Source organism: Chlorocebus sabaeus, chromosome 14, assembly GCF_047675955.1.
Source record: "Chlorocebus sabaeus isolate Y175 chromosome 14, mChlSab1.0.hap1, whole genome shotgun sequence".
Lineage (NCBI taxonomy): Eukaryota > Metazoa > Chordata > Mammalia > Primates > Cercopithecidae > Chlorocebus > Chlorocebus sabaeus.
This window is the reverse complement of record NC_132917.1, coordinates 65,100,584-65,127,522: the sequence shown is the minus strand read 5'-3', so window position 1 is coordinate 65,127,522 and position 26,939 is coordinate 65,100,584. Positions and strand designations below refer to the sequence as shown.

The window sequence follows — 26,939 nt, the reverse complement described above, 5'->3', positions numbered from 1 at the left end:
CAGAGTGGGGCTCAAGGAAGCCTGTTTTTTTTTGTTTGGTTTTCTTTTTTTATTTGAGACAGAGTCTTGCTCTGTTGCCCAGGCTGGAGTGCAGTGGCTGATCTCAGTTCACTACAACCTCCGCCTCCTGGGTTCAAGCCATTCTCCTGCCTCAGCCTCCTAAGTAGGAGTAGTTGGGATTACAGGCGCCTGCCACCATGCCCGGCTAATTTTTGTACTGTTAGTAGAGACGGGGTTTTGCCCTGTTGATCAGGCTGGTCTCGAACTCCTGACCTCAGGTGATTCCCGCCCCCCCTTGGCCTCCCAAAATGCTGGGATTACAGGAATGAGCCACCACGCCCAGCCTAAGAGCCTGCATTTTTAACAAAAGGAACATGTGATTCTGACCCCATACCGAAAAAGACATTTGAAAAAGTAATTTGTTTTAAAAATACGGATAATCATAATTTAGCTATATCACTTCCTGTGGGATGTTTTCATTTTAGAGACTCCTTTAGAATTTCAAATTGTGTAAGCAGGGAACTTAAGAAGTTGAATATTATCTGCTTGAATTCCACTAAACTACTAAGTAAAAGCAAACCAAAGAGGACAGTCTCCTTAATTGATTCTTTGAATCAAGGTCCTTTAAATTCTCATCATAGTTTAGGTTCCACTCCTTCCTAATAGCTCTTAAAAAAAAATGCCAGAAGTTTTCAAATGTAAATCTAAATTAGGGAAAAAAACCTCCCACATTTGGAGGTAAATTGTAGGTTTCCAATAAAGAGGTCAACTGTGTATTATCAATTTAACAATTGAGTCTCAGTTAAGGCCCAAATTTCTTAGTCTTCAAACACTAAGTTGTCACAAAACATAAAAATATAAGAATATATACATATGTAAACATGAAAATATGAAAATATAAAAATTGACAACTCAGGAAACCCTTAGATTTTTATATTTTATTATTATTATTATTTTTGAGACGGAGTCTCGCTCCGTCACTAGGCTGGAGTGCAGTGGCGTGATCTCGGCTCACTGCAGCCTTTGCCTCCTGGGTTCAAGCAATTCTCCTGCCTCAGCCTCTTGAGTAGCTGGGATTACAGGTATGCGCCACCAGGCCTAACTTTTTGTATTTTTAGTAGAGACGGGTTTTGTGATGTTGGCCAGGCTGGTCTCAAACTCCTGACCTCAAGTGATCCACCTGCCGCGGCCTCCCAAAGTGTTGGGATTACAGGCATGAGCCACCATGCCCAGCAAGATTTGGTTTCCTAAAGTAAAACAGATCTCTTAATTTTCTTGTGTATAGACACCTCGAAAAAAATCCCAACCCCTACAGAACATCAAGGCACTCACATAAACGTATTAATTTAAAATGATCCAATTAATATTGTAGCAGACTTTAATTTTAGAATTTCTCTAATTTTTTTTTTTTTTTTTTTTTTTTTTTTTTGAGATGGAGTCTTGCTCCGTCGCCCAGGCTGGAGTGCAGTGTTGCGATCTCGGCTCACTGCAAGCTCCGCCTCTCAGGTTCACGCCATTCTCCTGCCTTGGCCTCCCGAGTAGCTGGGACTACAGGCACCCACCACCACACCCGGTTAATTTATTGTTTTTAGTAGAGACGGGGTTTCACCGTGTTAGCCAGGATGGTCTCAATCTCCTGACCTCGTGATCCACCCACCTCGGCCTCCCAAAGTGCTGGGATTACAGATGTGAGCCACTGTGCTCAGCCTAATTATTATTATTATTATTTTTGAGACGGAGTCTTGCTCTGTCGCCCAGGCTGGAGTGCAGTGGCGCGATCTTTGCTCACTGCAAACTCTGCTGCCTCCCGGGTTCACGCCATTCTCCGCCTCAGCCTCCCGAGAAGCTGGGACTACAGGCGCCCCCTACCACGCTCGGCTAATTTTTTTGTATTTTTAGTAGAGACGGGGTTTCACCGTGTTCGCCAGGATGGCCTCGATCCCCTGACCTCGTGATCCGCCCACCTCGGCCTCCCAAAGTGCTGGGATTACAGGCGTGAGCCACCGCGCCCAGCCAATTTTTATATTTTTAATAGAGATGGGGTTTCACTATGTTGGCCAGCTGGTCTTGAACCCCTGACTTCATGATCCACCCTCTTTGGCCTCCCAAAGTGCTGGGATTACAGGTGTGAGGCACCACACCCGGCAGAATTTCCCTAACTACTTAAAACCTTTGATATTAATGCATTTGCGTTCACACTTTTATGATATTTTTTGTTTTTTGAGACGAGATTCGCTCTTGTTGCCCAGGCTGGAGTGCAAGGGCGTGATTTCCGCTCACAACAACCTCTGCCTCCCGGGTTCAAGCGATTCTCCTGCGTCAGCCTACCAAGGAGCTGGGAGTACAGGCATGCACCACCACACCCAGCTAATTTTGTATTTTTTAATAGAGGCAGTGTTTCTCCATGTTGGTCAGGCTGGTCTCGAACTCCGACCTCAGGTGATCGGCCGGCCTCAGCCTCCCAAAGTGCTGGGATTACAGGCGTGAGCCACCGTGCCTGGCCATAATTACACTTTTATGCACAAAAAGTGTAATTTTAAGAATCCTTATCCTCAAGAGTTGAGGCCCTCTTTTTCAAACCCATGTTTAAGGAAGAGCAAATATGTTACTCACTGGAGTTTTCTTTTCACCGACTGTTTAAAGCGTTCATCAGGCAAAAGCTCCACTTGCTGTGAATGGCAAAGGGCACCGTTCTTAAAGGTCACCCTGGGCATAAGAATCCCTCTGTAATACCTTTGTGATCCCTTTCTGCACTTGCCAAACCCAAACCTTTCAACTGGTCCACGAAAATCTACTCAACATTCTCTAATTATTCTATTCCTATGTCAAATGTTTCATGGAAAATTATATGCAAAGTCTTTTCCAGTCTTTCCTTTTTCCTCTGGTGGGTGGGAGGAGTTGAGGGGGTAGATATGAAACCGACAGGAACTCCATTCTGCCAAAAGGAAGAGATAAATCATTTGAATTCCCCCTACTCAGATATTTTACATCTGCAGATAACGCAAACTGAGATACTTATAATAGGCAACAAGACTGCCAGTCTAGATAATCTGAACAAAAGTAACTATGGTTCAATAGCTTATTTCTTCCTAATTTCAAATGTTAAACAATACAGAGAAAGATGCTTTAAAATGTTTTTAAAATGTTATGTGAACACCACTTGAAATTCATGTAACAGCTGCCTTATTTTCACCCCCCATAAATCAAGTTTATTTCTATTCTGTGACTACAAGTTACTTCCAATATAATGGTTAAAGTCACTAATTTTAGCCTTTTAGTTATATTCACACATGCAAACATGCTTTCCCAGGTACTACCCCTCACCTCCTCTACTTACCTCTGATGTAGCATTTTTCAGCCTTCAAAGAGGTCAGGGATTTTTGAGCCAGAGGAAAAAAGTATCCCAGTATTGTGTGTGGTTGGCCAATTAGTCCAAGGTTAGACAGCATGTTAAATACTGAGCTTAGCCAGGTGCAGTGGCTCACGCCTGTAATCCCAGCACTTTGGGAGGCCGGGGCGGACAGATCACCTGAGGTTGGGAGTTCGAGACCAGCCTGACCAACATGGAGAAACCCTGTCTCTACTAAAAATACAAAATTAGCCAGGCTGGTGGCACATGCCTGTAATCTCAGTTACTTGGGAGGCTGAGGCAGGAGAATCACTTGAACCTGGGAGGCGGAGGCTGCGGTGAGCCGAGATTGTGCCATTGTGGTAAGCCGAGATCGCACCACTGAACTCTAACCAGGCAACAAGAGTGAAACTCCATCTCCAAAAAAAAAAAAAAAAAAAAAAAAATTAAGTTTAGATCAATCCTCGAGTTTCTGCTTCACTTTAGTTGGCTACCCTCTTTGATGGTTCTAAATACAGTTAATAAACTCACTCAATTGTATAATGGTCAAAGTTTGTGGGTGGAAGAAAAAAATGAAGGGCATTGAGAGACATTCATTCCATCAAGGGCACTATGCAGTGCCTGGTATTTTCTTCCTCCATTACATATAGAGATAGCATCACATTCTTCTTCTGCAACTCAGAAGAAACTTGATGAAACACCAGAGACAACCTTGCAATGTCTGGAAGGACTCTGGCCCTGAAGCGGGCAATGAGGTTTGCACATACGAGTCCGTGAAGAAGGAAAGGCAAAAATACTCTCTCATCTCCAGCCGTCATCCTCAAGGATAGTATAAAACAAGAAAAAGTCAGTTAAACGTATTTTCATCCTTCTTTTATTTTGTTAAATATGCCTAAAAGTCTGCAGGTGAGTTAATATGTCCTTGACAGGGGGCATGTGACACCTTGGTCTTTTTAGCATTTCTAATTCTGTGAAAGCCACCTTACATCTTTTGGGAGACAAAACGGTCTGTTGGAAGAAAACAGTCTCTGATGTAGCTATAAATCGCTCTTCTATTTTCTTATTTATAAAATCATAACAGAAATAATGAGTTGTTTTGTCAATAATAGAACACTGACATGAACTTGTCCTAACAACGAGCATAAAGCTGTCAATTCATCTTGCATTAACAAAAATAAAAATACGAATAAAAGAAAATGAAATGAGAAAAAACTATTAGAAAGAAATGACAAAATTCAAACTGACTTTGAAAAAATCTGATTTTATTTTCTGAATCAAAAAGAAGTATTTCATGTTAAATTTAGACTGTTCAGCTTTCCACTGATATCTCAAGATACTTTCCAGATATTAACAGTACTCAGAACTGTGTAAAAGTTAACAACCAATACTATGTTTTAAAGAAAAAAGTTTAAATGTAAGACTGACGTCTTGGGAACATTACTAAATGTATTTCTAAGAAATCCTTCTCAAAGGTCAAAGTATTGATGATTCTGATTTAAAAATTTTAAATTTTTAATTATTGGAGATTTAAGTAACAATAGTTTCAAGAGCCAAGAATCAGATTGCTTTTTAAAACAGATTTTTTTTTTCCTGAGGGATTCACACTTGCCAACAACTCCAGTTAAATATAATAGTCCACCCAAATCCCAAATGTAAATGTATTATGTCACCTTGGAATAGTAACATTAAAAAATGGGATTTCTAAATTATAATACATACACATAATATACCATTTTAACTGACATGTTTACCAGCAGAATTCTGAAATCAAAAACAAATTCTACATTCAAGAGACAAATGCTCAATGCTCTTTCATTATTTTAAGAGTCCATTCCATTTTTTGTTGTTTTCTACTCCCAGATTTTATAATGGACCAAGGGACCCAAGGCCAAGTCAATCCTATTTTCCTGAACCCAACTGCCAGTAGGTACTGGCCCTACATACGCGTCCTTTAACAAGCCCCATTCTCAAAAGGCTGGGGGTATTTATATAAGAACTTATTCCAAAGTGGCTCTAAGATCCATGTTCCCAAGATCTGGTACGGGCTATTCATGTGTTCTGAGGCATGTCCAGCATGCAAGCAAACTTATCTGTTCAAATTGAGGTAAAACAGACAAAAAACACTTAATATTAACAGAAGTTACATAATTAAAACTAACCTTTTGCTGCTTATTTAAGCTAATTATGTATTCTTACAAAACAGAGACCCTCAAGTCAATAATTTCTTTTGATTTTAGTCACCTCTAAATTAAGCCTCTTCTTTCAAAGCCATTATTAGTTAAAAACGTTTTAAAATGAAGAAAAATATTTTTTTCTAGAACTTGTATTTTGTAATTAGTGTGATGCAATTTCTTTTTATTTTTCAAACTTAGAACTCATGTATGGGTACTATTTGATATTTTTTTCAGATACCAAGGAATACCAACAGGATTCATAAATAGGATTTTCTGACACTGGCAGGAAAGTCTGCTAACGTTTACAAAATACCAAAGACTCTTCTTTCAAGCTTCAAAGATGGCTGAGAATTAACAGTTATGATTAGTTTTTCAGTGCAAATAAAAAATTTAAATCTTGATTTTTTTTTTGGCTAACATTTTAAACAGTCAAATTTTACTGTACTTCCAGGTTTCAAATCAAAACAAACAAACAAAACAACTAATGAAAATTACCCAATTGGCAACAAGTCCCGTATTTCAATGTTATTTTTAAACCACCAATTATAACCTTCTGCCAGTAATTAATATAACCTGCTTGTTTTATTAAGCACTGGTCAGTTACATAAAAGAATAATTTGCAAGAATGATACTTGGCAATGGGTTACTTTAATGCTTCTGGAATAAACAGAAGCATTAACAAAACACCAGATCTTAAGCACTTTTAAATCTGTAATTTGAATTACCAAAAGGATTTTTAAATGTTACTTTTCCATTGAAGGACTGTAGGGAGTCTAGTCCCAGCTAACATGGTTGATTTTTAAAAATAAATAAATCCCTAAGCCACATAGTAATGGAATACTACACTTGCTTTTTATATCATATGGAAACAGCTCCAGGCAGAGCACAAGTAGAAGAAAACCTGCCAAATCAAAGTACTGTAAATAAAGTTCCTCTATGTACTCCAGCGAGAAAACCTCAAAAATAAAAATCAGAAGACCACCCACTGTTACCCCTCCCCCCCCAACAAAACCCACCCAAAACACTTTAGTTCTGAACCTAACATTTCCCTAAGATGTTCACAGGAGAAGCTTTAAGGTACTTAAAGCTGCAGCAGTACAGCTGAAAGCGCCACATTACAGAGGAAATGCCCTAAAGGGTTCAGCAGCTGCCCACCCATCCCGAACCACCCCCCATCCCAGTAATATGTAAAAGCTCCTGAAGTTTTTTTCTTATGCTAATAAAGGCATACCACCTAGTGTGCTAAAGACTACGACTAGCAGCATTAGAGCAGTAAAGTGAAAACAGGAAGCCTACAGGAATGATCTAAATGCCTACTTAGAAGAAACAAAGCAGCAGACAGGATCCTGAGCCCTCTAGTCTATGTAGGGAAGCAGTTGAATTAAACTCAGATTTACCCACATTAACAAAAATTTAACAAAGCTTCCCCAAGACACCAGAATAAAACTTGACCTTTCCAGTCAAAGGGCAGAGAGGCCTCTTCCATGTCCTGGAGTTGAATGAGTTCAAAGATTGGCAATAAAGGAAAAAAGAAAGCATTACGGGTCTGATGGGAACAAGCTTTGGAGTTTATCGAACAGTCACACCAAGTTTCTCCAGCACACGGACACCCTTTTCTTGGTACTCTTGTCGGGTCATCCAAAAGTTGTCTTTGTCTTTCATGATATCCGCTAGAACTGCACCACCCAGGAATACCATGTGCTTTCTGCGGGGTGGGTCTTCAATGCGGATCTTAAATTTCTAAAGGAGAAAGAAAGGAGAATAAAATGGTACATGTGCACAGTGCTTTCTGCTTTATGAAAATGACTTTTAAATATATGCTCTCGCTCAACCTTGCGACAGTCCTGTGATATAAGTAGAACGGTAGGATTTGGTACCTGAGGTACAGGAACACTTAGTAATTTGCCCAAAGCTCATGTTTAGGAGACCACACATCTATCCCAGCATGCTTGGAACAGTCCTGATTTACACGTGGTGTCCCATCATTAACACCACCCCTTTTCATTCTTGAGTGTCCTAATTTGATCAGTAAATTACATGACTTAACACCCTACTGAGAGACCAAACATCAGAGATATAATTAGCGCAAATTTCCCATCCCCTGGCAGATGACCACTTGGGAAAGTCACTTTGCTATCAAACAAAGTCTGGATAAGAGGACTTGCATGACTTCTTAAAGGTCTAATACTGTTATGATTCTAGTCCAGTGCAACTGAGTAAAACTGAAGTTATTTTCTTTTAAGCAAAGCTTACTTTCTATTGTCTCAAAATCAAATGAAATGTTCTTAAAATAAACAAGGCCAAATATGGTCAAAACAAATCATGGGGATGTTATGAGAAAATGAACACAGTAACCAAAATTAAAGACAACTGGGAAAAGTTTTATACTCTGTAGTTACTATTAAGTATCTAGGAAGGACACACCCTCCTTATCTTTATGGTTGGTCAACACTGAAAGAGATCTTAAAATGACATAGCAAGTTTTTCATTTACAGTGTCACAATCCTGCAAAAAACACCCAATGTAACTATGTCATTCCAAATCATTTGTATATTTATGTCACATAAATGAACTGTAAGGGTTCTGAGAACTGTAAGGGTTTCCAAGATAAAGAAAAACATCAGTTTATTTACCAATTCTGAGACTATTTTAATTGTTCCTTTAGCTTTCTTGCTCTTAGGTGGGGGTCAGCAAATTTTTTTGGAAAGGGCCAGATACTTGAGGCTTTGCAGGCGTGACAAGTACCCAACCCCACATGTAGCTAGAAGGTGCCCAAAGACAGTAAGTGACAACAGGTAACATTATGTAAACAAATGGGCTTGGCTGTGTTCCAATAAAACTTAAAACAAAACAAAAAAAACAAAACAGTTTTGGCATAAGGGCTATAAATGCCCACCTCTGCTCTAAGGGAAACTTAGCCCCTGAAGACGCTGCTTCTGTAAATATCTCAACTGCTTACAGTTTCTCTCTCACACACTACCTTAACCCTGGAGGTTTGGTAATAATGAGTTCTTGCTCTTCATTGCTGCTTTCTATCTTGCTCATCCCTAAAATTCCACAGCTCCAATGAAACTCATTCTATCAGATTATTCCATCTACCACTCCCTCCTTGAACTCATGCACCTGCTCTCAAGCAGCTGAAAAAGATAGGAAAGATACAAAACATCTTGCTTCAATGTATCACCAACCTCAACTGAGCTTGCTGCTGCATAGTAATCCTATTACATTTCTCTATTCTCTCTTCCATTTTCCAAAACAACCATTGCAACCTTCTCCTCTAGTCTAAAACTCTACCATCCCTTCCCTCCTCTCAGTGCCTCCTAACTGGTCTATGCCCACCTTTGTTCCCTCTTCCCCCAAGAGTCTATTCAACACACCAGACTATCATTTCTCTGGTTAAACCGCCCTGGCACCCAAGACTTTCCATTTCACCAGGAGTCAAGCCAAACCCTTTACCACGGCTTAACAAGACCTGCCCTCCTGCTACCCTTCTGACCTCATATCCCACCTGTCCTCCTCCCTTGCTCACTCTGCTCCAGCCACACTGGCACATTCCCACCAACCTGGGGCTTTTGCATTGTTCCTGCCTGTAAGATTCTTCCCCTAGACAGCTGCATGGCTCACTCCTCTCACGCTCAACTTAGGTCTCTGATCAAAAGTCACTTCACCCAGAAGGCCTTTCCTGATCACAGTTTATGAAGGAGCACACAACCTCTCCAACCACTAACAGTTTCCAGCTCTTCACCTTACTTTTCTTCATATCACTTATTACCACTAACACATTATTTAGACTAAAAGTAGGGATTCTGTTTTCATTGTTTTGTTTGTCCCCAGCACCTAGACCTATGTCTGACACCCAGGAGTTCCAGAAATGTTTGCTGAATAAATGATCACCTGAGATCAATTATAAATTATATCTAAAACTCAATAAAATCAGAAAAATGAGTGAAGTAAATATTTAGACAGCATGGCTCCTTTCGAGTCTGTTAATCTGTTTAATGTATGTGAGCCCATACTCAATTTAATTTCAACAATTTGAGTCATATATGAAAGATGTAACATACAGTACTCTAATACATAATCTCATTATCTAAAATAGTTGATCAAAGTCAGTGAGACAAAGCTCAGAGATTAACTGAGGATTAGATAACTCTCGGTTGAGTATACAGCACATGCTGTATACTTCACATAGTCCAGAGTTTGGTGGAAAAAACACACAAACCCATGCCAAAGAAACATCAACTATTACTAGTTAAAAATTTTCTTTCTACTGTACATACCAACAACTACCAATTAAAGTCTGTTTCAAGAGCTATGACAGTTACCAGGATGCAAAAAAATTTGAAGCATGATGTTTTACAATCTGACGGAGGAGAGAAGACAACATATGTAACAAACAAAGTCAGAAATATGAGACAGCCCAAGAGAAGTGCTAAAGGCTGATTGCATATCCAAAATAAGTTTAAAAACAAAACAAAAAAAAGAACAAAACTCAAGTGGGGCATTTATTCTCCCATAGTACAGCAGGTTCTTCTTTTGCACATAGAGGCGCCTCAGAGTCTGTGCTAGTTGTTACAGATGAACCAGAACTTTTGGCCTTGACCTCACTGCCTCCGTCCATTGACTACAGAGGTGACCAGAGCTTATCTTGAACTATTTCCCTCTTCCTATCATTTCCAGGCTGCACCTGACTGCAGTAGGAATTTGTTTTGGAAGACGTCTTGCCCCCTCTGGTGGTTGTCAAGATTCACAAACTACTGTACAGTCTTTTAAAAGAATGTTAATAATAGTTGATTTACTAATACTTACAGAAAGTTTTTCCACATCACCCTTCAAAACTCGTTCTAAGTAAAGCTGTTTAAGTTCTCGTTCCAACCGTGATGGCAGGCCAGGATACATAGTAGACCCTCCAGAAAGCACAATGTGTTTGTAGAATTCAGATCTAGAAAGACACAATGGTTATTCATTTGGAGTTTTAGGTTAGGGAAATGGTATCTCAGGGTTACTGTTACTTATGTCAGCCCCATGGGGTTGCTGGGAGAATTAAATAAAATTCAACATGTAAATCACAGGGCTGAATATTTGCTGTTATTACTATTGTGAAGTAATGACCCCTCTTTACATATAAAATCTTTTTATAATTTTGATGAAAATAAAATACTTCTAAAAGTATATAATACATTTTTTTTTGTGAATGTAACTGAGACTTCTAATAATGACCAAGATTTACATTACAAACTTCTAGTACTTGGACTATGTTGTCACATGCTTCCCTAAAGCCACTGAAATGTGGTAATTTACTATAATTAGCCCTATTCTACTTTAATCCAGAATTCCTGCTTTTTAATTTTTTATTTATCTTTTGTAGTTTTCTCTTTTTTGTTCCTTTGCTTAAAGGCTGTCTGCCGTTATTTTTGGCTAGACTGATGTGTATGCTTCTTATAGCAGTACCCTCTTTTTTCCTTAAATATATTGTTGTCTATGATATCAGATAATCCAATCTAAAAAGACTGCATATGTAGTAAAAGTAACAGAATCTGAGTGAGGGTCTGAGGAATAATACAAAGTTTGGGAGCTGATTTGCACCCATTTTGGCCTTATTCAACCTGGCTTCCAGGTTCTCAATGGCTAAAGCTACTGCAATTCCAACAAAGCATTGTTTTTGTATTTAATTGCCAAAGCAAGCCCAGTGAATGTTGCATAAACTAAGCAGTTGAAATACAGATTCACGTGGTAAGTACACATAAGCATTTGCATGTACATTTTCAACATGCAGAACACACAAAACAAAATTTGAGTTGTTCCACTTTGCAATGCCAACTGTGGAGAAGGTACTGAATCTGACTCCACGCTTTGGGAACGTCGAAGCCCTAATCAGCAACAACAGGCATGTACTTTTTTTTTTTTTTTTTTTAAATATACAGAGTCTCACTTTGTCGCCCAGGTTGGAGAGCAGTGGCGTAATCTCGGCTCACTGCAACCTCTGCCTCCTGGGTTCAAACAATTCTCCTGCCTCAGCCTCCCGAGTAGCTGGGATTACAGATGCCCGCCGCTACACCCAGCCAATTTCTTGTATTTTTAGTAGAGACAGGTTTCACCATGTTGGCCAGGATGGTCTCGAACTACTGACCTCGTGATTCGCCCGCCTCAGCCTCCCAAAGTGCTGGGATTACAGGCGTGAGCCACCGCGCCTGGCCAGCATATACTTTTAAATACAATTTTGCTGTGAATGAACATCAAATCAAAGGACAAAATAATCTAATCCCTATCATGAGAATTTACCACAATTATGAAGGCTAGATTCGATTTCTGATCATCTTCCACAAGGTTTATAGCTTGTTATAAGTCAACTGCTATTTTTATTAATTTCTATTACTATCCTGGCTCCAAAGCCATCCCATCAAAATTAATTATGTGGCTTCAGGGTTACACAAACAAATAAATGCTTGCTGTACAAAATGCTTCTGGGTGAATTCCTCTATAACCTGAGTGTAGAGAAGGGATTTCTAACGATGACTCAGCTCTAGCTGTAATAAAATATGACTATAAATCTTCTTATATGACTAAATAAAAACAAACTTTTGCATGGCCAAAACACTAAGAGCAATAGACAAACGGCAAACAGAGGAAATATCTGTAAAAGACATCAGAAAGCTAAAAGAAAACTTTTCAAAACTGGAAAAAAAACAAAAACAAAAAACCCAAAACTCCAAAATCTACAGACAAAAAAAGCCACGAACGATTTGCCAAAAAAAAAAAAAAAAATCAAAAATGTCCCTTAAGGCTGGGCGCGGTGGCTCACGCCTGTAATCCCAGCACTTTGGGAGGCCGAGGCGGACGGATCACGAGGTCAAGAGATCAGAGACCATCCTGGCCAACATGGTGAAACCCCATCTCTACTAAAAATACAAAAATTAGCTGGGCGTGGTGGCACGCACCTGTAGTCCCAGCTACTTGGGAGGCTGAGGCAAGAGAATCGCTTTAACCCAGGAGGTGGAGGTTGCAGTGAGCTGAGATTGCACCACTGCACTCCAGCCTGGCGACAGAGCAAGACTCTATAAAAAAAAAAAGGTCCCTTAAATATATAAAAATATGTTTTTATATATATATATATATATATATATATATAAAATTTTTATAGTAACTTTTTTTTGTGGCGGTGGGGAGAGATAGGGTCTCTGTCACCCAGGCTGCAGTGCAGTGGCACAATCGTGGCTCACTGCAGCCTCTACCTCTCAGGCTCAAGCGATCCTCCCACTTCAGCCTTCTGAGTAGCTAGGACTACAGGAGTACACCACCACCATACCTGGCTAATCTTTTTGAAAAAAATTTATGTAAAGACAGGATGTCCATATGTTGCCCAGGCTGGTCTTAAACTCCTGGGCTTAAGCACACCTCCTGCTCAGCCTCCCAAAGTGCTGCAATTACAGCCAGAAGCCACCACACCTGGCTTGACTTCACTCTTAATAAGAGAAATAAAAAGTAAAATTACACTGAAATAATGTCTCACTCATCAGACTGGTGGAAAGGATAAATGATACAACTGCCAGAGAGGGAAATTTGGCAATATCTAACAAAAATACATGCATTTACATCAAACTAAGAAGTTTCTCTCAGCACTTTGGTAGGCTGGGGCGGGGGGGTGGATCACTTGAGGCCAGGAGTTCGAGACCAGCCTGGTCAATATGGCAAAACCCCATCTCTACTAGAAAATACAAAAAAAAAAAAAAAAGCTGGGCATGGTGGTGTATGCCTGTAATCCCAGCTACTTGGGAGGCTGAGGCACGAGAATCACTTGAAAACAGGAGGCAGAGGTTGCAGTGAGCCAAGATTGCACCACTACACTCCAGCCTGGGTGAGAGAGTGACATTCCATCTCAAAAAAAAAAACAAAAAACAAACCAATAACAACAACAAAAGAAGTTTCTGCACAGCAAAGGAATTAATCAACAAAGTGAAGATACAACCTATAGAATGTGAGAATATACTTGCAAACCAGACATCTGATAAGGAGTTAATATCCCAAATATATAAGAAACTCAAATCTCAAATGACACAATAGCAAGAAAACAAATAACCCAATTAATAAACGGGCAAATGACCTGAATAAACATTTCTCAAAACACATACAAATGGAAAAAATGCTAAGCATCCCTAATCGTCAGGGAAGTAAATGCAAATTAAACCCCAATGAGATATATCACTTCACAGCTGTTAGAATGGCTATTACCAAAAAAGAGAAAAGGTAACAAATACTGGCGAGGATGTGGAGAAAAGGAAACCCTTGTACACTGCTGGTGGGAGTGTGAATTAGTACAGCTATTACAGAAAACAGTATGGAGGTTCCTCAAAAAGTTAAAAATAGAACTACCATATGATACAGCAATTCCACTACTGGGTATATCTCCAAAGGATCTGAAATCAGTATGACTATGTAAGAGAGTATCTTTATCCTTAGGAAACACCAACTGGTAAAGAATTGATGCATTTTATCTACTCTCAAACGGTTCAGAAAAAAAACAGAATGAAAAAACAAACATGCAGAACATTATAATTAGTAAAATGGTAAATATAAAGGATATAGATAAGATTTCTGCATTTTCTTGCAACTTTTCCATAAGTCTGAAATTATTTCAAGTAAGTTTATAAACAACTTAGTCATTCTATTTAATTCCACCTATTTCTGATAAATAACTTTAAAATTTTTTTTATTATTTTTCTGATAAATAACTTTGAAATCACCATTTCTAATATACCTGGTATCAATGTCAGCCGCCTGAATTGTGTTAAAAAGCAATTCAGCAACACCAACTCCTTCAACATTGATCAAGTGAGGCTGAAATAAAGCTTCTGGTGCTTCAAATCTCTCTCCCCCAACTTTGATGATACGTCCATCTGGGAGCTAGAAACCAAGAATAATCAGGTACTAATCAGAAAAGATTAAAATTTCCCAGTGTTCTCCAGAACACTAGTACTTACAAATACATCTGTTCTGTAACCAAAATCATTACCAACAATAACTTTTCCTAAAAAATATTTTGGGGGAAAAAAGGTAAATTAAATAGATTCAGGTAACTGTTCTTATCATCACATTCTGTTTTGCTTTTAAAAGTGATATGCCATGCCCCCAAATATGAGGAATTTCTTGGAGAAATCACTGATGCATGAGTGCATGACATTTGCAGCAAAGCTGAAACAGCCATCACTGACCAACCACTGTATTTTGATTACTGCTGCTATGTGTTACTGCAGTTTTGTAATTTTAACATATTTGTGATTTTATGGATATTTCTGCTATGTAGAATAGACATGTTAAACACTGACTGACTGACTGTGATGGAGTTTCACTCTTGTCACCCAGGCTGGAGCACAATGGCACAATCTCGGCTCACTCCAACCTCTGTCTCCTAGGTTCAAGCAATTCTCCTGCCTCAGCCTCCTGAGTTGCTGGGATTACAGGCATGTGCCACCACGCCAGCATATTTTTATATTTTTAGTAAAGACGGGGTTCCATCATGTTGACCAGGTATTGAACTCCTGGCCTCAGGTGATCTGCCCGCCTCGGCCTCCCAAGGTGTTGGGATTACAGGCATCAACCACTGCACCCAGCTACATCAAACATTTTAAATAATTTTATTTCACCAAATAATTACTCTGTGAAACTATTATTTTGCCATCAAAATACTTTATAACATGTGTGCCACTTCTATCAAATCATTTAATCCAAAATATGTTTTATGATCAAAGAAGTTTACAGAACACTGATCTGGACTATTTTTATTAGGCAATTCTGTTGTATCCTACTAGGTCCTAATAAATTTTAAATAACTGATAAATATAATTTCAATTTAAGCAAATAAGATTTAAACAAATCAGGTATCATATTATGACTTTGTACAAAAATACCTTGTCAGTCACACATCATGTTCATATTTAATTAAATGAGAAATGTTAAGTAGAAACTTCCTCTCATAACACCTCACAATTCACTGGATTGTCCTAAGTAATAAGCATGCCCATGTATGCTGGCATGTGACACATTTCTATACAAGATACTAGAATTAATTTTACATTAACAAGTCTAACAGTACATTTATAATATAATTACTTTTTTTTTTTTTGAGACAGAGTCTCGCTCTGTCACCCAGACTGGAGTGCAGTGGCTTGATCTTGCCTCAGTGCAACCTCTGCCTACCGGGTTCAAATGATTCTTATACCTCAGCCACCCAAGTAGCTGAGATTGCAGGCATGTGCCACCACGCCTGGCTAGTTTTTGTATTTTTAGTAGAGACAGTTTCTGCATGTTGGCCAGGCTGATCTCGAGCTCCTGGCCTCAAGTGATCTGCCCAGTTTGGCCTTCCAAAAGTGCTGGGATTACAGGCATGAGCCACCATGCCTGGCCCTACTATATATATATATATATATTTTTTGAGATAGGGTCTTGCTCTGTTGTCCAGGCTAGATGGCAGTGGTGTGATCATGGCTCACTGCAGCCTCAATCTCCCAGATTCAAGTGATCTTCCCACCTCAGCCTCCCAAGTAGCTGGCACTACAGGTGCACACTACTATGTCTGGCTCATTTTGTTTATTTTTTGTAGAGATGGGGTCTTGCTTTGTTACTTAGGCTGTTTTTGAACTCCTGGGCTCGAATGATCCTCCCATCTCGGCCTCCCAAAGTACTGGGATTACAGGGATGAGCCACCACGCCTGGCCAATTACAATGATTGTTTAGATTCCAAAACTGACTGATTCTGGTCCCAGCTACCTAGGAGGCTAAGGTGGGAGGATCACCTAACTCTGGGAGATTGAGACTGAAGTGAGCCGAGATCATGCCACTGCACTGTAGCCTGGGCAACAGAGTGAGGAAACCCTATCTCAAAAGAGAAAGAAAAAAAAGGTTACCAAAACTTATAACCTTAAAAAAGCCACCTCCGTCAGGTGGGTTCACATGAAATCATCCAAAATATTTGGAAAAACTTCGCACAGCAGATCTTACTAGCAAAACCTCCTTCCTTAAGCACTCGAAGCCTGATAGTGTGGCTTCTTTCCATGCTGTGGCTGCTGGCCAACATGGGGTCAAGTTTTCTAACCACCTTAATGAACTGTTAAACTGTAGGCATCCCATTTCTTTGCACCAAATCTTACCCTGTTCTGTATTTGTCCACTCATGCCTCCCTATACTTACTCACCAGCTTATTACTTTATACTTGTGTATACGTGTGTGTGTATATATGTAAATATATATATATATGTAAATATATATATGGGTTTTTGCTTTGTTTTTTTGAGACAGGGTCTCGCTCCTTCACCCAGGCCGGAGTGCAGTGGTGCAATCCTAGCTCTGCCTCAAAACTTCAGCCTTGAACTCCTGGGCTCAAGCAATCTTCCCACCTCAGCCTCTCAACTAGCTAGGACTACATGCATGTGCCACTACGCCTGGCAAATTTTTGTATTTTTTGTAGAGACAGGGTCTTCTTGTTATATTGCCCAGGCTGGTCATGAACTCCTGGCCTCAAGTGATCCTCCTATCTCAGCCTCCCAAAATGCTGGGATTACAGGTGTGAGCCACTACACCCAGCCTATTTGTATATATTTTTGTAGTCTACCTCAAATGCTTTGAGAAAAGAGAGAAGGAAGAAATAAAACACGTTTTACATTTCTAGTTTGCTTATCTTTTGCCCTGTGCCAGCCACTTTCTTCCAAACTAATCAGGTAGATGGAAAATTAGACAACTAGAGAAACTATCAAGAAGACTTCAGGAAGGAATCTCCAGAGCAAATCTGGAGATGATTAAGTTACAAAATGGGTTTACTCCTAGCAGAAAACCTAGACAATACCATTCAGGACACAGGCATGGGCAAAGACTTCATGACTAAAACACCAAAAGCAATTGCAACAAAAGCCGAAATAGACAAATGGGATCTAATTAAACTAAAGAGCTTCTTGCACAGCAAAAGAAACTATCATCAGAGTGAACAGGCAACCTACAGAATGGGAAAATTTTTTGCAGTCTATCCATCTGACAAAGGGTTAATATCCAGAATCTACAAGGAACTTTTTTTTTTTTTTTTTTTTTTGAGACGGAGTCTTGCTTTGTCGCCCAGGCTGGAGTGCAGTGGCCGGATCTCAGCTCACTGCAAGCTCCGCCTCCCGGGTTTACGCCATTCTCCTGCCTCAGCCTCCCGAGTAGCTGGGACTACAGGCGCCTGCCACCTCACCCGGCTAGTTTTTTGTATTTTTTGGTAGAGACGGGGTTTCACCGAGTTAGCTAGGATGGTCTCGATCTCCTGACCTCGTGATCCGCCCGTCTCGGCCTCCCAAAGTGCTGGGATTACAGGCTTGAGCCACGGCGCCCGGCCCTTACAAGGAACTTAAACAAATTTACAAGAAAAAGACAAATAACCCCATCAAAAAGTGGGCAAAGGATATGAACAGATACTTTTCAAAAGAAGACATTTATGTGGCCAATAAACATGAAAAAAATCTAGTCATCACCGGTCATTAGAGAAATATAAATCAAAACCACAAAATCTCATGCCAGTTAGAATGGTGATCCTTAAAAAGTCAGGGAACAACAGATGCCAGAGAGGATGTAGAGAAATAGGAACGCTTTTACACTGTTGGTGGGAGTGTAAATTAGTTCAACCACTGTGGAAGACAGTGTGGTGATTCCTCAAGAATCCAGAACTAGAAATACCATTTGACCCAGCGATCCCATTACTGGTTATATACCCAAAGGATTATAAATCATGCTACTATAAAGACACATGCATACATATGTTTATTGCAGCACCATTCACAACAGTAAAGACTTGGAACCAACCCAAATGCCCATCAATGTTACAGTGGATAAAGAAAACGTGGCACATATACACCGTGGAATACCATGCAGCCATAAAAAAAGAATGAGTTCATGTCCTTTACAGGGACATGGGTGAAGCTGGAAACCATCATTCTCAGCAAATTAACACAGGAACAGAAAACCAAACACCAAATGTTCTCACTCATAAGTGGGAGTTGAACAATGAGAACATATGGGCACTGGAAGGGGAACATCACACATGGGGCCTGTCGTGGGTTGGGGGGCAAGGGGAGGGATAGCATTAGGAGAAATATCTAATGCAGATGACGGGTTGATGGGTGCAGCAAACCACCATAGCACATGTATACCTATGTAACAAACTTGCATTTTCTGCACATGTATCTCAGAACTTAAAGTGTAATAAAAAATAAATTTAAAAAAAATTTAAAATGGGTTTACTGAATATTTGGGTCACTATCTTAACAACTCATTTTTTTTTTTTCCCAACATGGAGTCTTGCTCTGTCACCCAGGTTGGAGTGCAGTGGCATGATCTCAGCTCACTGCAACCTCCGCCTCCTGGGTTGAAGCAATTCTGCCTCAGCCTGCTGAGTAGCTGAGATTACAGGTGCCCACTACCTTGCTCAGCTAATTTTTTGCATTTTTAGTAGATGGGGTTTACGCCATGTTGGCCAGGCTGGTCTCCAACTCCTGACCTCAGGTGATCCACCCTCCTCAGCCTCCCAAAGTGCTGGGATTTACAGGCATGAGCCACTGCACCCAGCCAACAACAAATTTTTTATAATTATTTTTAAAATGACTATTTTGCACATATTTGTGAATATGTAGAGCTAGTATGCATCATATGGTTTTAAAATACTTGCCTTTATTGCCTATTACTGTTTCATTTTAGTAATAACTAGTCAACTCCTCTGGTATTATAAACTATAACTAGGTCCTAAATCTCATTAGTTACAATTTCAAGTTAACATTTAACACCTCATTAAAAAATATTAAGTCAGGAAAGGCTGCCACCTACTGAATTAGTAAAGCAATGCCCCAGAATGACTATTTCCAAAGTACGTTTCTTAGACCACTAATCCCATGAAATTCTGAAAAGTCCTAGAGTGTAAGTCTGAGAAACACGCATACTATATTAATTGTGTATATATTAGCATACCAAAGGCTCTTGAGTTCTACAGTGATTTCCCAAACTTATTTGACAATGTAATTCTTTTTAATTTTTGTGAAATGCTTATTAACATCTCAGGGAAATAAAGTTCTGTGAAACATATGTTGAGAAATGCTATGCCAAATACTAGAATCTCAAAATAACATCTCGCATCTAATTATATCCTAGTGTAGAGAGTAATTTATGATTCTTGCCTTAATTTGCATTATATGGTGCCCTAAAATAATTAAATAGCATCTTAATGTAGAAAGAGATATTAAAAGTCACACATATACATATTGCAACAACCCAAGACAAAAATACTGACTCTTAAGAAAACCTCCTTAAGCTGACACCAATAACCATGGCTGCCCACTTTAAAACATATATATATATATTACACACTGGAAACACTTACTGTATAAGATTCAACTAGTACTGTGGTTTCTAAGGCCAGTTTCTGCTCTTGCTCAATATTATATCCCACGTAACACAGTTTTTCTTTAATCATGCGAACCGTTTCAAAATCAGCAGAGTGGTTGAAGGCGTATCCTCGCAACAGAAGCAGCTGGTACAAAACAATAGCAATAAGTTCATAATAGATCTGAATGAGTTCTACTCGGCAAAAGCTATTAATGCTCATTAAATATGTCACATCAATAACAGAATGGGCAATGGATTCTCAGCGCCTACTATTTCAGAAGTAGGAGTTTACCCCCCATAAAAGGATTTAGAGAGGGTAAAATAATTAACAATTCATAAATAAGTCAGTAAAATGACTAGAAAAGTCAGTTTTTGAAAAGCTCTACATGAGTACTAATGTTTTGATAAACAATAAAAAGTATATTAATAAATACTATTTTAGTGCTGGACTCCTGCAGCCTGCAGTTTGCTCATACAATTAATGCCATATTTATGAAATGCCCCCAAGTCTTTAAAAGTTTTATCTTTAGCTTCTAGTACTGCGTCTGGCATATATTAGAAGGCCAATAACATTTGTTTAACAAATGATAAGGGAATTATTGGGGTACTCAAAGGTATAATCTCTATTGTTATGTTTCTTAAATGCTAGAAAATATTACTATTTTTTTAAAAACCCACTGAGAGAAAAAACATTACTAGACTTTACAAATAAAAAAATATATCCTCTAATATTTGAGTCTGTGTTCTAAAGACAACCCCAGAAATTCTGTTGGTTACCCTTTGAATTTTGGCCTAAAATAAGAGTATTATAATTCTCATTAATTTAATCTCCCCTCATGAGGAGGATTACTTTAAATGACACTGAAGGAACCCAATGTCAAGGTAAAGACAGTGCAACCCAATTTAATGCAGAGACAGGGTTTCTTAACAGTAGCACCACTGACAGACTATACACTGTTTGTGGTGCAGCCAGCCCTATTCATTATAGAATGTTCAGCAGCATTCCTGCCCAGCTCAGACAACCAAAAATGCATCCAGAAATTGCTAATATCCCCCAGGGGACAGCACTGTTCCCTGGTGAGAACCACTGTCCTGGAGAGGACAGACTAATTACAGAATTCTGGTATAAACAATTTTCTAAATTTTATTTTAATATTCAAAATGATATATGTTAGCAAGTAGATGCCTTATGTACCTTCTCCAGCAATGTTTTAAAGAAAATTATAACTAGTTATATTCACAAGTAAACTAAAATAGTAAATATTAAAAACTGGATATATTCCATGAAAACTACTAAACATTAAAGTCTGGTGTATTTGGGCTGTTTTTCTCAAATATCATTAATTTGCTATCACTGTATTTTGTGGGAAAGGACAAGTGTAGGCAACCCAATCAAGAATATGGCTTAAAACATATCTGCTCAAAGAAAGGTTTTATGGCAGAAAAGGCTGCCTGAGCTGACCAAGAAAGTTTCAAGATACGGGTCTCTTCCATCCTTGAAATATCTGTCTACTCATTCCTCAGGAATAACAAATATAATTAGGTAATGATATAATGTACTCTCATTAGTATACAGAGATCATGTTTGTACATCTTTTTTTCTTGTTTTTATGTATCTTTTTTTCTTCATGTGTATAAAACTTATATGGATTTTTATATAAATAAGGGAGATAATTGGGTAATTTCTCTAGTGGTACAGATTTACTGGAATCCTAAAATGATATATTCAATTCTGTGTTAAGATGGTAAACACATTACAAAATTTAATTTCCATGATATTTTCCTTTCACTTACCTTGATAAGATATCTAGTTATATCCCTGCCAGCAATATCCAGTCTCCTGGTAAGATGAGGGAGAGAAAAGCCTTCATATACTGGGCAAATGTGAGTCACACCATCTCCAGAGTCTACCACTACACCAGTTAATAAACCTGCATAAAAGCCAGGAGGGGTTAAATAAAAAGTCATATCAGAAAAATCAAAGCCAGCAAGTTCCAAATACAGTACGGAAGCCAAAATAGAAACGTAACCAACTAGAAGCCAGAATTTATTATTTACTTTGCAGGTTTTTCTAATGCATAAGTATTAAAGCGAGTGTTCTCTTTTCAGACTTCTGGTCTACTATTATGTGCTGTCCAAGGAGATGAGAAGAAACAGACCCCGAGACCGAGGACTGAAAAACAGGACTTTTTTTTTTTTTTTTTTTGAGACAGGATCTGGCTCTGTCACCAAGGCTGGAGGAGTACCAGTGGCTCAATCTAGGCTCACTGCAACTTTCATTTCCTGGGTTCCAGTCATACCTCCCACCTTAGCCTCCTGAGTAGCTGGGACTACAAACATGCGCCTCCATCATGCCTGGCTAATTTTTGTATTTTTTTGTAGAGACAGGGTTTCACCATGTTGCCCAACCTGGTCTCAAACTCCTGGCCTCAAGTGATCTGTCTGCCTTGGCCTCCCAAACTGTTGGGGTTGCAGGTATGAGCCACCATACCCAGCAGAACATGTTCTTAAAGCTCTGTACAATTCTTCATTTTTTTCAACTTAGATAGTTTTGAATATACTACAAATAACATATACGGTGTGTTCTGGAAAAATGCCTATGGATACTAGACAACTAGAAATCTGAGAAAAATTAAACGTGACTACCCAAAGCATCACTTTGATTATTCACTGGAAACCTTATAATAAAAGGCAATGTCAGTTAAACCTCATAATAAAAGAACAGCAAAGAAGCTGCTTTGTTTCCCATGTTTCCTCAACCTCCTGGGCTCAAGTGATCCTCTCACCTCAGCCTCTCAAGTGGCTGCGACTATAGGGATGTGCCACCACACCCAGATAATTTTATTTTTTGTAGAGACAGGGATCTCACTATGTTGCCCAGGCTGGTCCCAAACTCCAGAGATCCAGCAATTTGCCCGCCTTGGCTTCTCAAAGTGCTGGGATTACAGGCATGAGACACCATACCTAGTCAAAGAAACTTTTTTTAAATTTTATTTATTTATTTATTTATTTTATTTTCTCACTCTGTCACCCAGGCCGGAGTGCAATGGCGCGATCTTGGCTCACTGAAACTTCCACCTCCTGGGTTCAAGCAATTCTCCTGCCTCAGCCTCCCTAGTAGCTGGGATTACAGGCACCTGCCACCACGCCCGGCTAATTTTTTGTATTTTTTTTAGTAGAGACAGGGTTTCACCGTATTAGTCAGGATGATCTCGATCTCCTGACCTTGTGATCTGCCTACCTCGGCCTCCCAAAGTGCTGGGATTACAGGCGCGAGCCACCGCGCCCGGCCTAAAAACTTACATTTTTTAATTTAAAAAGTTATTTTAAACCAAAATATGCAATTGTCTATAACATGTCAGTATTATGTTATTTGGTTCTCATCCCTAATAGACTGTCTCCCTTTTTCTTATAAAATTTTGCATGTATTATAGTATTTAATTACAATAATTTGTCTTGGGAAACATTTATTAAAACTACCTTTTTTTTTTTTTGGTGAGACGGAGTCTCACTCTGTCGTCCAGACTGGAGTGCAGAGGCACGATCTTGGCTCACTGCAAGCTCCACCTTCCGGATTCATGTCATTCTCCTGCCTCAGTCTCCTGAGTAGCTGGGACTACAGGCACCCGCCACCACCATGCCTGGCTAATTTTTTGTATTTTTAGTAGAGACAGGGTTTCACCATTTTAGTCTCAATCTCCTGACTTTGTGATCCGCCCACCTTGGCCTCCCAAAGTGCTGGGATTACAGGTGTGAGCCACCGCGCCCAGCCTAAAACTACCTCCTTTTTAAGTTGATAACATTTTAAGTTGATATAATTGTTGATGCAATAAGCCTCATAAATAAAACTCATATACTGACCTTGAATATTATACTCTTCTAAAGAAGAGGCTTTCCATTGCAAAAAAGAAAAAAAAAAAAAAAAAAAGAGGAATCCACACCATCATCAATTCAAAAACACTCCCAGTAACACTGACTAAAGCAAGAATTTACATTTTATTTCCCAAAGAGCCCTTCCTACCCACCTCACCTTATTTTCTACCACTTCCATCAGGTCACACACTGGCCTTTCTCCAAACACACTTGACCCATTTCCAGTGCCACACCTTTTTCCCACTGGATTATCCCATTAAGTGCCTAAAAGACTCCTTGGCACATATCTGACAGGCCCAGACATTCTCAATAAGTTCCTGTTGAATTTATAAGACCATAAAACAAAAAAAAGAGCTCTCCCGACATGGCCAATATTTTATTTCCAATAACGAGGGAGGCAGCTGCTAATGGAAATATCAACAGAATATAAGTAGTCCCCTCCATTAAACCCACCTCAAAAGATAGACATGCACTCCCAAATGTTTACCTTCTCCTTTTTAATCTACTATATATTTGACAGGCATGATTTTATGCTACTTTTTTGAATCTCTGTGCTTTTTATTTAACTCGAGTCAATTTTGAGGACAAATTCCATGCATAAAAAAATAGCTATGCCGGGCACGGTGACTCATGCATGTAATTCCTACACTTCAGGAGGCTGAGGCAGGCGGATCACGTGAGATCGGGAGTTTGAGACCAGCCTGCCCAATATGGAGAAACCCCGTCTCTACTAAAAATACAAAATTAGCCGGGTGTGGTGGCACATGCCTGTAATCCCAACTACTCAGGAGGAGGCTGAAGCAGGAAAATCGCTTGAACCCAGGAGGTGGAGGTTGCAGTGAGCTGAGATTGCACTATTGCACTCCAGCCTGGGTAACAAGAGCAAAAATCTGTCACCAAAAAAAAAAAAAAAAAAAAAATTAAAATAGCTTAAAAGAGGGAACATCCTATTTAAAAAAAAAAAAGTTTTAAGCCTTTTTTTAACCTTAAATCCATATTTAGCAAAGCAAATAAAAATGTACATAAAATCTTATTTGACAAATTTTAGAAACTGAAAATATTCCAAAGTGTGGTATATAAATAATGTACTTTTCTGGGGCTTATAACTTATTGAGAAACCATATTCTCTGACATAAAATGTACGTAATAAATGTGTGATGAAGTGATTTTTTCTAACAGTTAAGCTTCACCTACCTTGAGCGTACAAAGTCAGAACTGCCTGGATGGCTACATATACACCAGAAAACTGGTAAGTTTCAAACATTACCTGTAAATGTGGACAGAAAGAAAAAAAACTGGTATTTAGAAATTTACATAATAAATATATGTTTTCTTCATGGTCACAAAGTGGAATTAATTGCCCAAAATAGAATCAAAATGGACCTGAAATAGTCTTCCATTTTCATCAGCTCCTCTTGTTTCTTATTAAAGTCCTGCTGCTACAGAGCTCCAAGTCTGAAGACAGACTTCTGGATACATACCAAGTCTCCAAGTATTTCATAAGTGCGACAAAGCAAAGATTTCTTAGTGTATTAGTTAATGACTAATTAGTGTGAAAGAAAGCTCTCTGTATTGAACAAGACTTTCTTAATTGATGTCCCTTAAGGGAAATATCTTTTTTTTTTCTGAGATGAAACCTCACTCTGTTGCCCAAGCTGGAGTACAGTGGTGCAACCTCGGCTCACTGCAACCTCCACCTCCTGGGTTCAAGCAATTCTCCTGCCTCAGCCTCCCGAGCAGCTGGGAATACAGGCACGCACCACCATGCCTGGCTAATTTTTGTATTTTTAGTAGAGACAGGGTTTCAGTATGTTGGCCAGGCTGGTCTCGAACTCCTGACCTCATGATCCACCTGCCTCGGCCTCCCAAAGTGTTGGGATTACAGGTGTCAGCCACCACGTCTAGCCAGGGAAATATCTTTTAATTCAAAGACAAAATACAGAAATTGCTTTACAGAGCTTCACACCCCCTCCCTCAATCTAGGCCAAGAGTGTAGCTCTATCTACTCTGAGCAGCGAAAGAAGAAAGAAAGAAGGAAAGAAGGAAAGAAGGAAAGAAGAAGGAAAGAAGAAGGAAAGAAGGAAGGAAGGAAGGAAGGAAGGAAGGAAGGAAGGAAGGAAGGAAGGAAGGAAGGAAGGAAGGAAGGAAGGAAGGAAGGAAGGAAAGAAAGAAAGAAAGAAAGAAAGAAAGAAAGAAAGAAAGAAAGAAAGAAAGAAAGAAAGAAAGAAAGAAAAGAAAGAAAAGAAAGAGAGAGAGAAAGAAAGAAAGAAGAGAGAGAGAGAGAGAGAGAGGGAGAGAGAAAGAAAGAAAGAAAGAACAACAGTAAAATGGCATGGCAAAGGGTTATTTCCTGATTGCTGGAAAATACAGAAATGGCTTAGCTGCTAAGCCCAGTTCCTACTTGAATCAAGACTGTAATTACATCCTCCTAATGAACTATCCTGGAAGGAGGAGTTGTTTCCTTGGTGCCCTCACTGGTCACACACATGTTCATTCTCTGTAGCCCAGGTTGTCTGGGAATATCCTGCATGATTTTTTTTGGTGATCTAGACTGAGCACTCCTTGACTGGTAGGGTTGCCTATCACTCTGAATATCTAAATATTTAGAAATTTTACAATGAAAATTACATAGAATTTAAATTCTACAACTCTGAAACACATACTCATCAATTAAACAATTAGATAGTCTGAATAGCATTTTATTCCATCATCCTTTATTCCACCTCCACAGGGATGAAAATGGAAGAATGATCATATATATGCACATACCAACTTGAAAGCATGTTAATGAGATTAAGGTAGGACACTATCAGTCACAGACATATTTGTACTCAAACAAATAAGAATATTAAAATGTAAGCCATAAGAAATCATACGGATTCTTTAAAAATGATCTTAGATTTTCAAAACACTTAATACAAAAATTGAGTTTTAATACAGGCTTTAAAAATACTGTCTAACAACATTTTCTTCTAAACCCTTTCAAAATATCCATCAACATTTAAACATTCATAAACAAAACATTTACATTAAATAGTAACTGGAAAGCTACAGAAGTTATTACATTTCTACCTCATATATACAAAAACAAAAGAACCTTGAAAACTTACTTATTTAAACTGTGAGGACCATAGCTCTCTTGCTCTCTC

The 26,939-nt window shown here is 39.0% G+C and overlaps 1 protein-coding gene across 1 annotated transcript in view; it reads right to left on the bottom strand.

The window, feature by feature from the left end:
- Positions 1-4,590: 4,590 nt before the first annotated feature.
- ACTR2 (actin related protein 2) overlaps positions 4,591-26,939 on the bottom strand; it is a 39,655-nt gene continuing 17,306 nt past the window's right edge. The window contains exons 4-9 of the mRNA XM_007970431.3: positions 24,985-25,057; positions 21,712-21,848; positions 19,913-20,062; positions 14,279-14,424; positions 10,333-10,465; positions 4,591-7,263 (exon numbers count right to left, since the gene is read on the bottom strand). Of these exons, the coding sequence (XP_007968622.1) occupies positions 7,093-7,263; positions 10,333-10,465; positions 14,279-14,424; positions 19,913-20,062; positions 21,712-21,848; positions 24,985-25,057 (810 nt within the window). The 3' untranslated portion in view covers positions 4,591-7,092. The remainder of the gene's footprint in view (positions 7,264-10,332; positions 10,466-14,278; positions 14,425-19,912; positions 20,063-21,711; positions 21,849-24,984; positions 25,058-26,939) is intronic.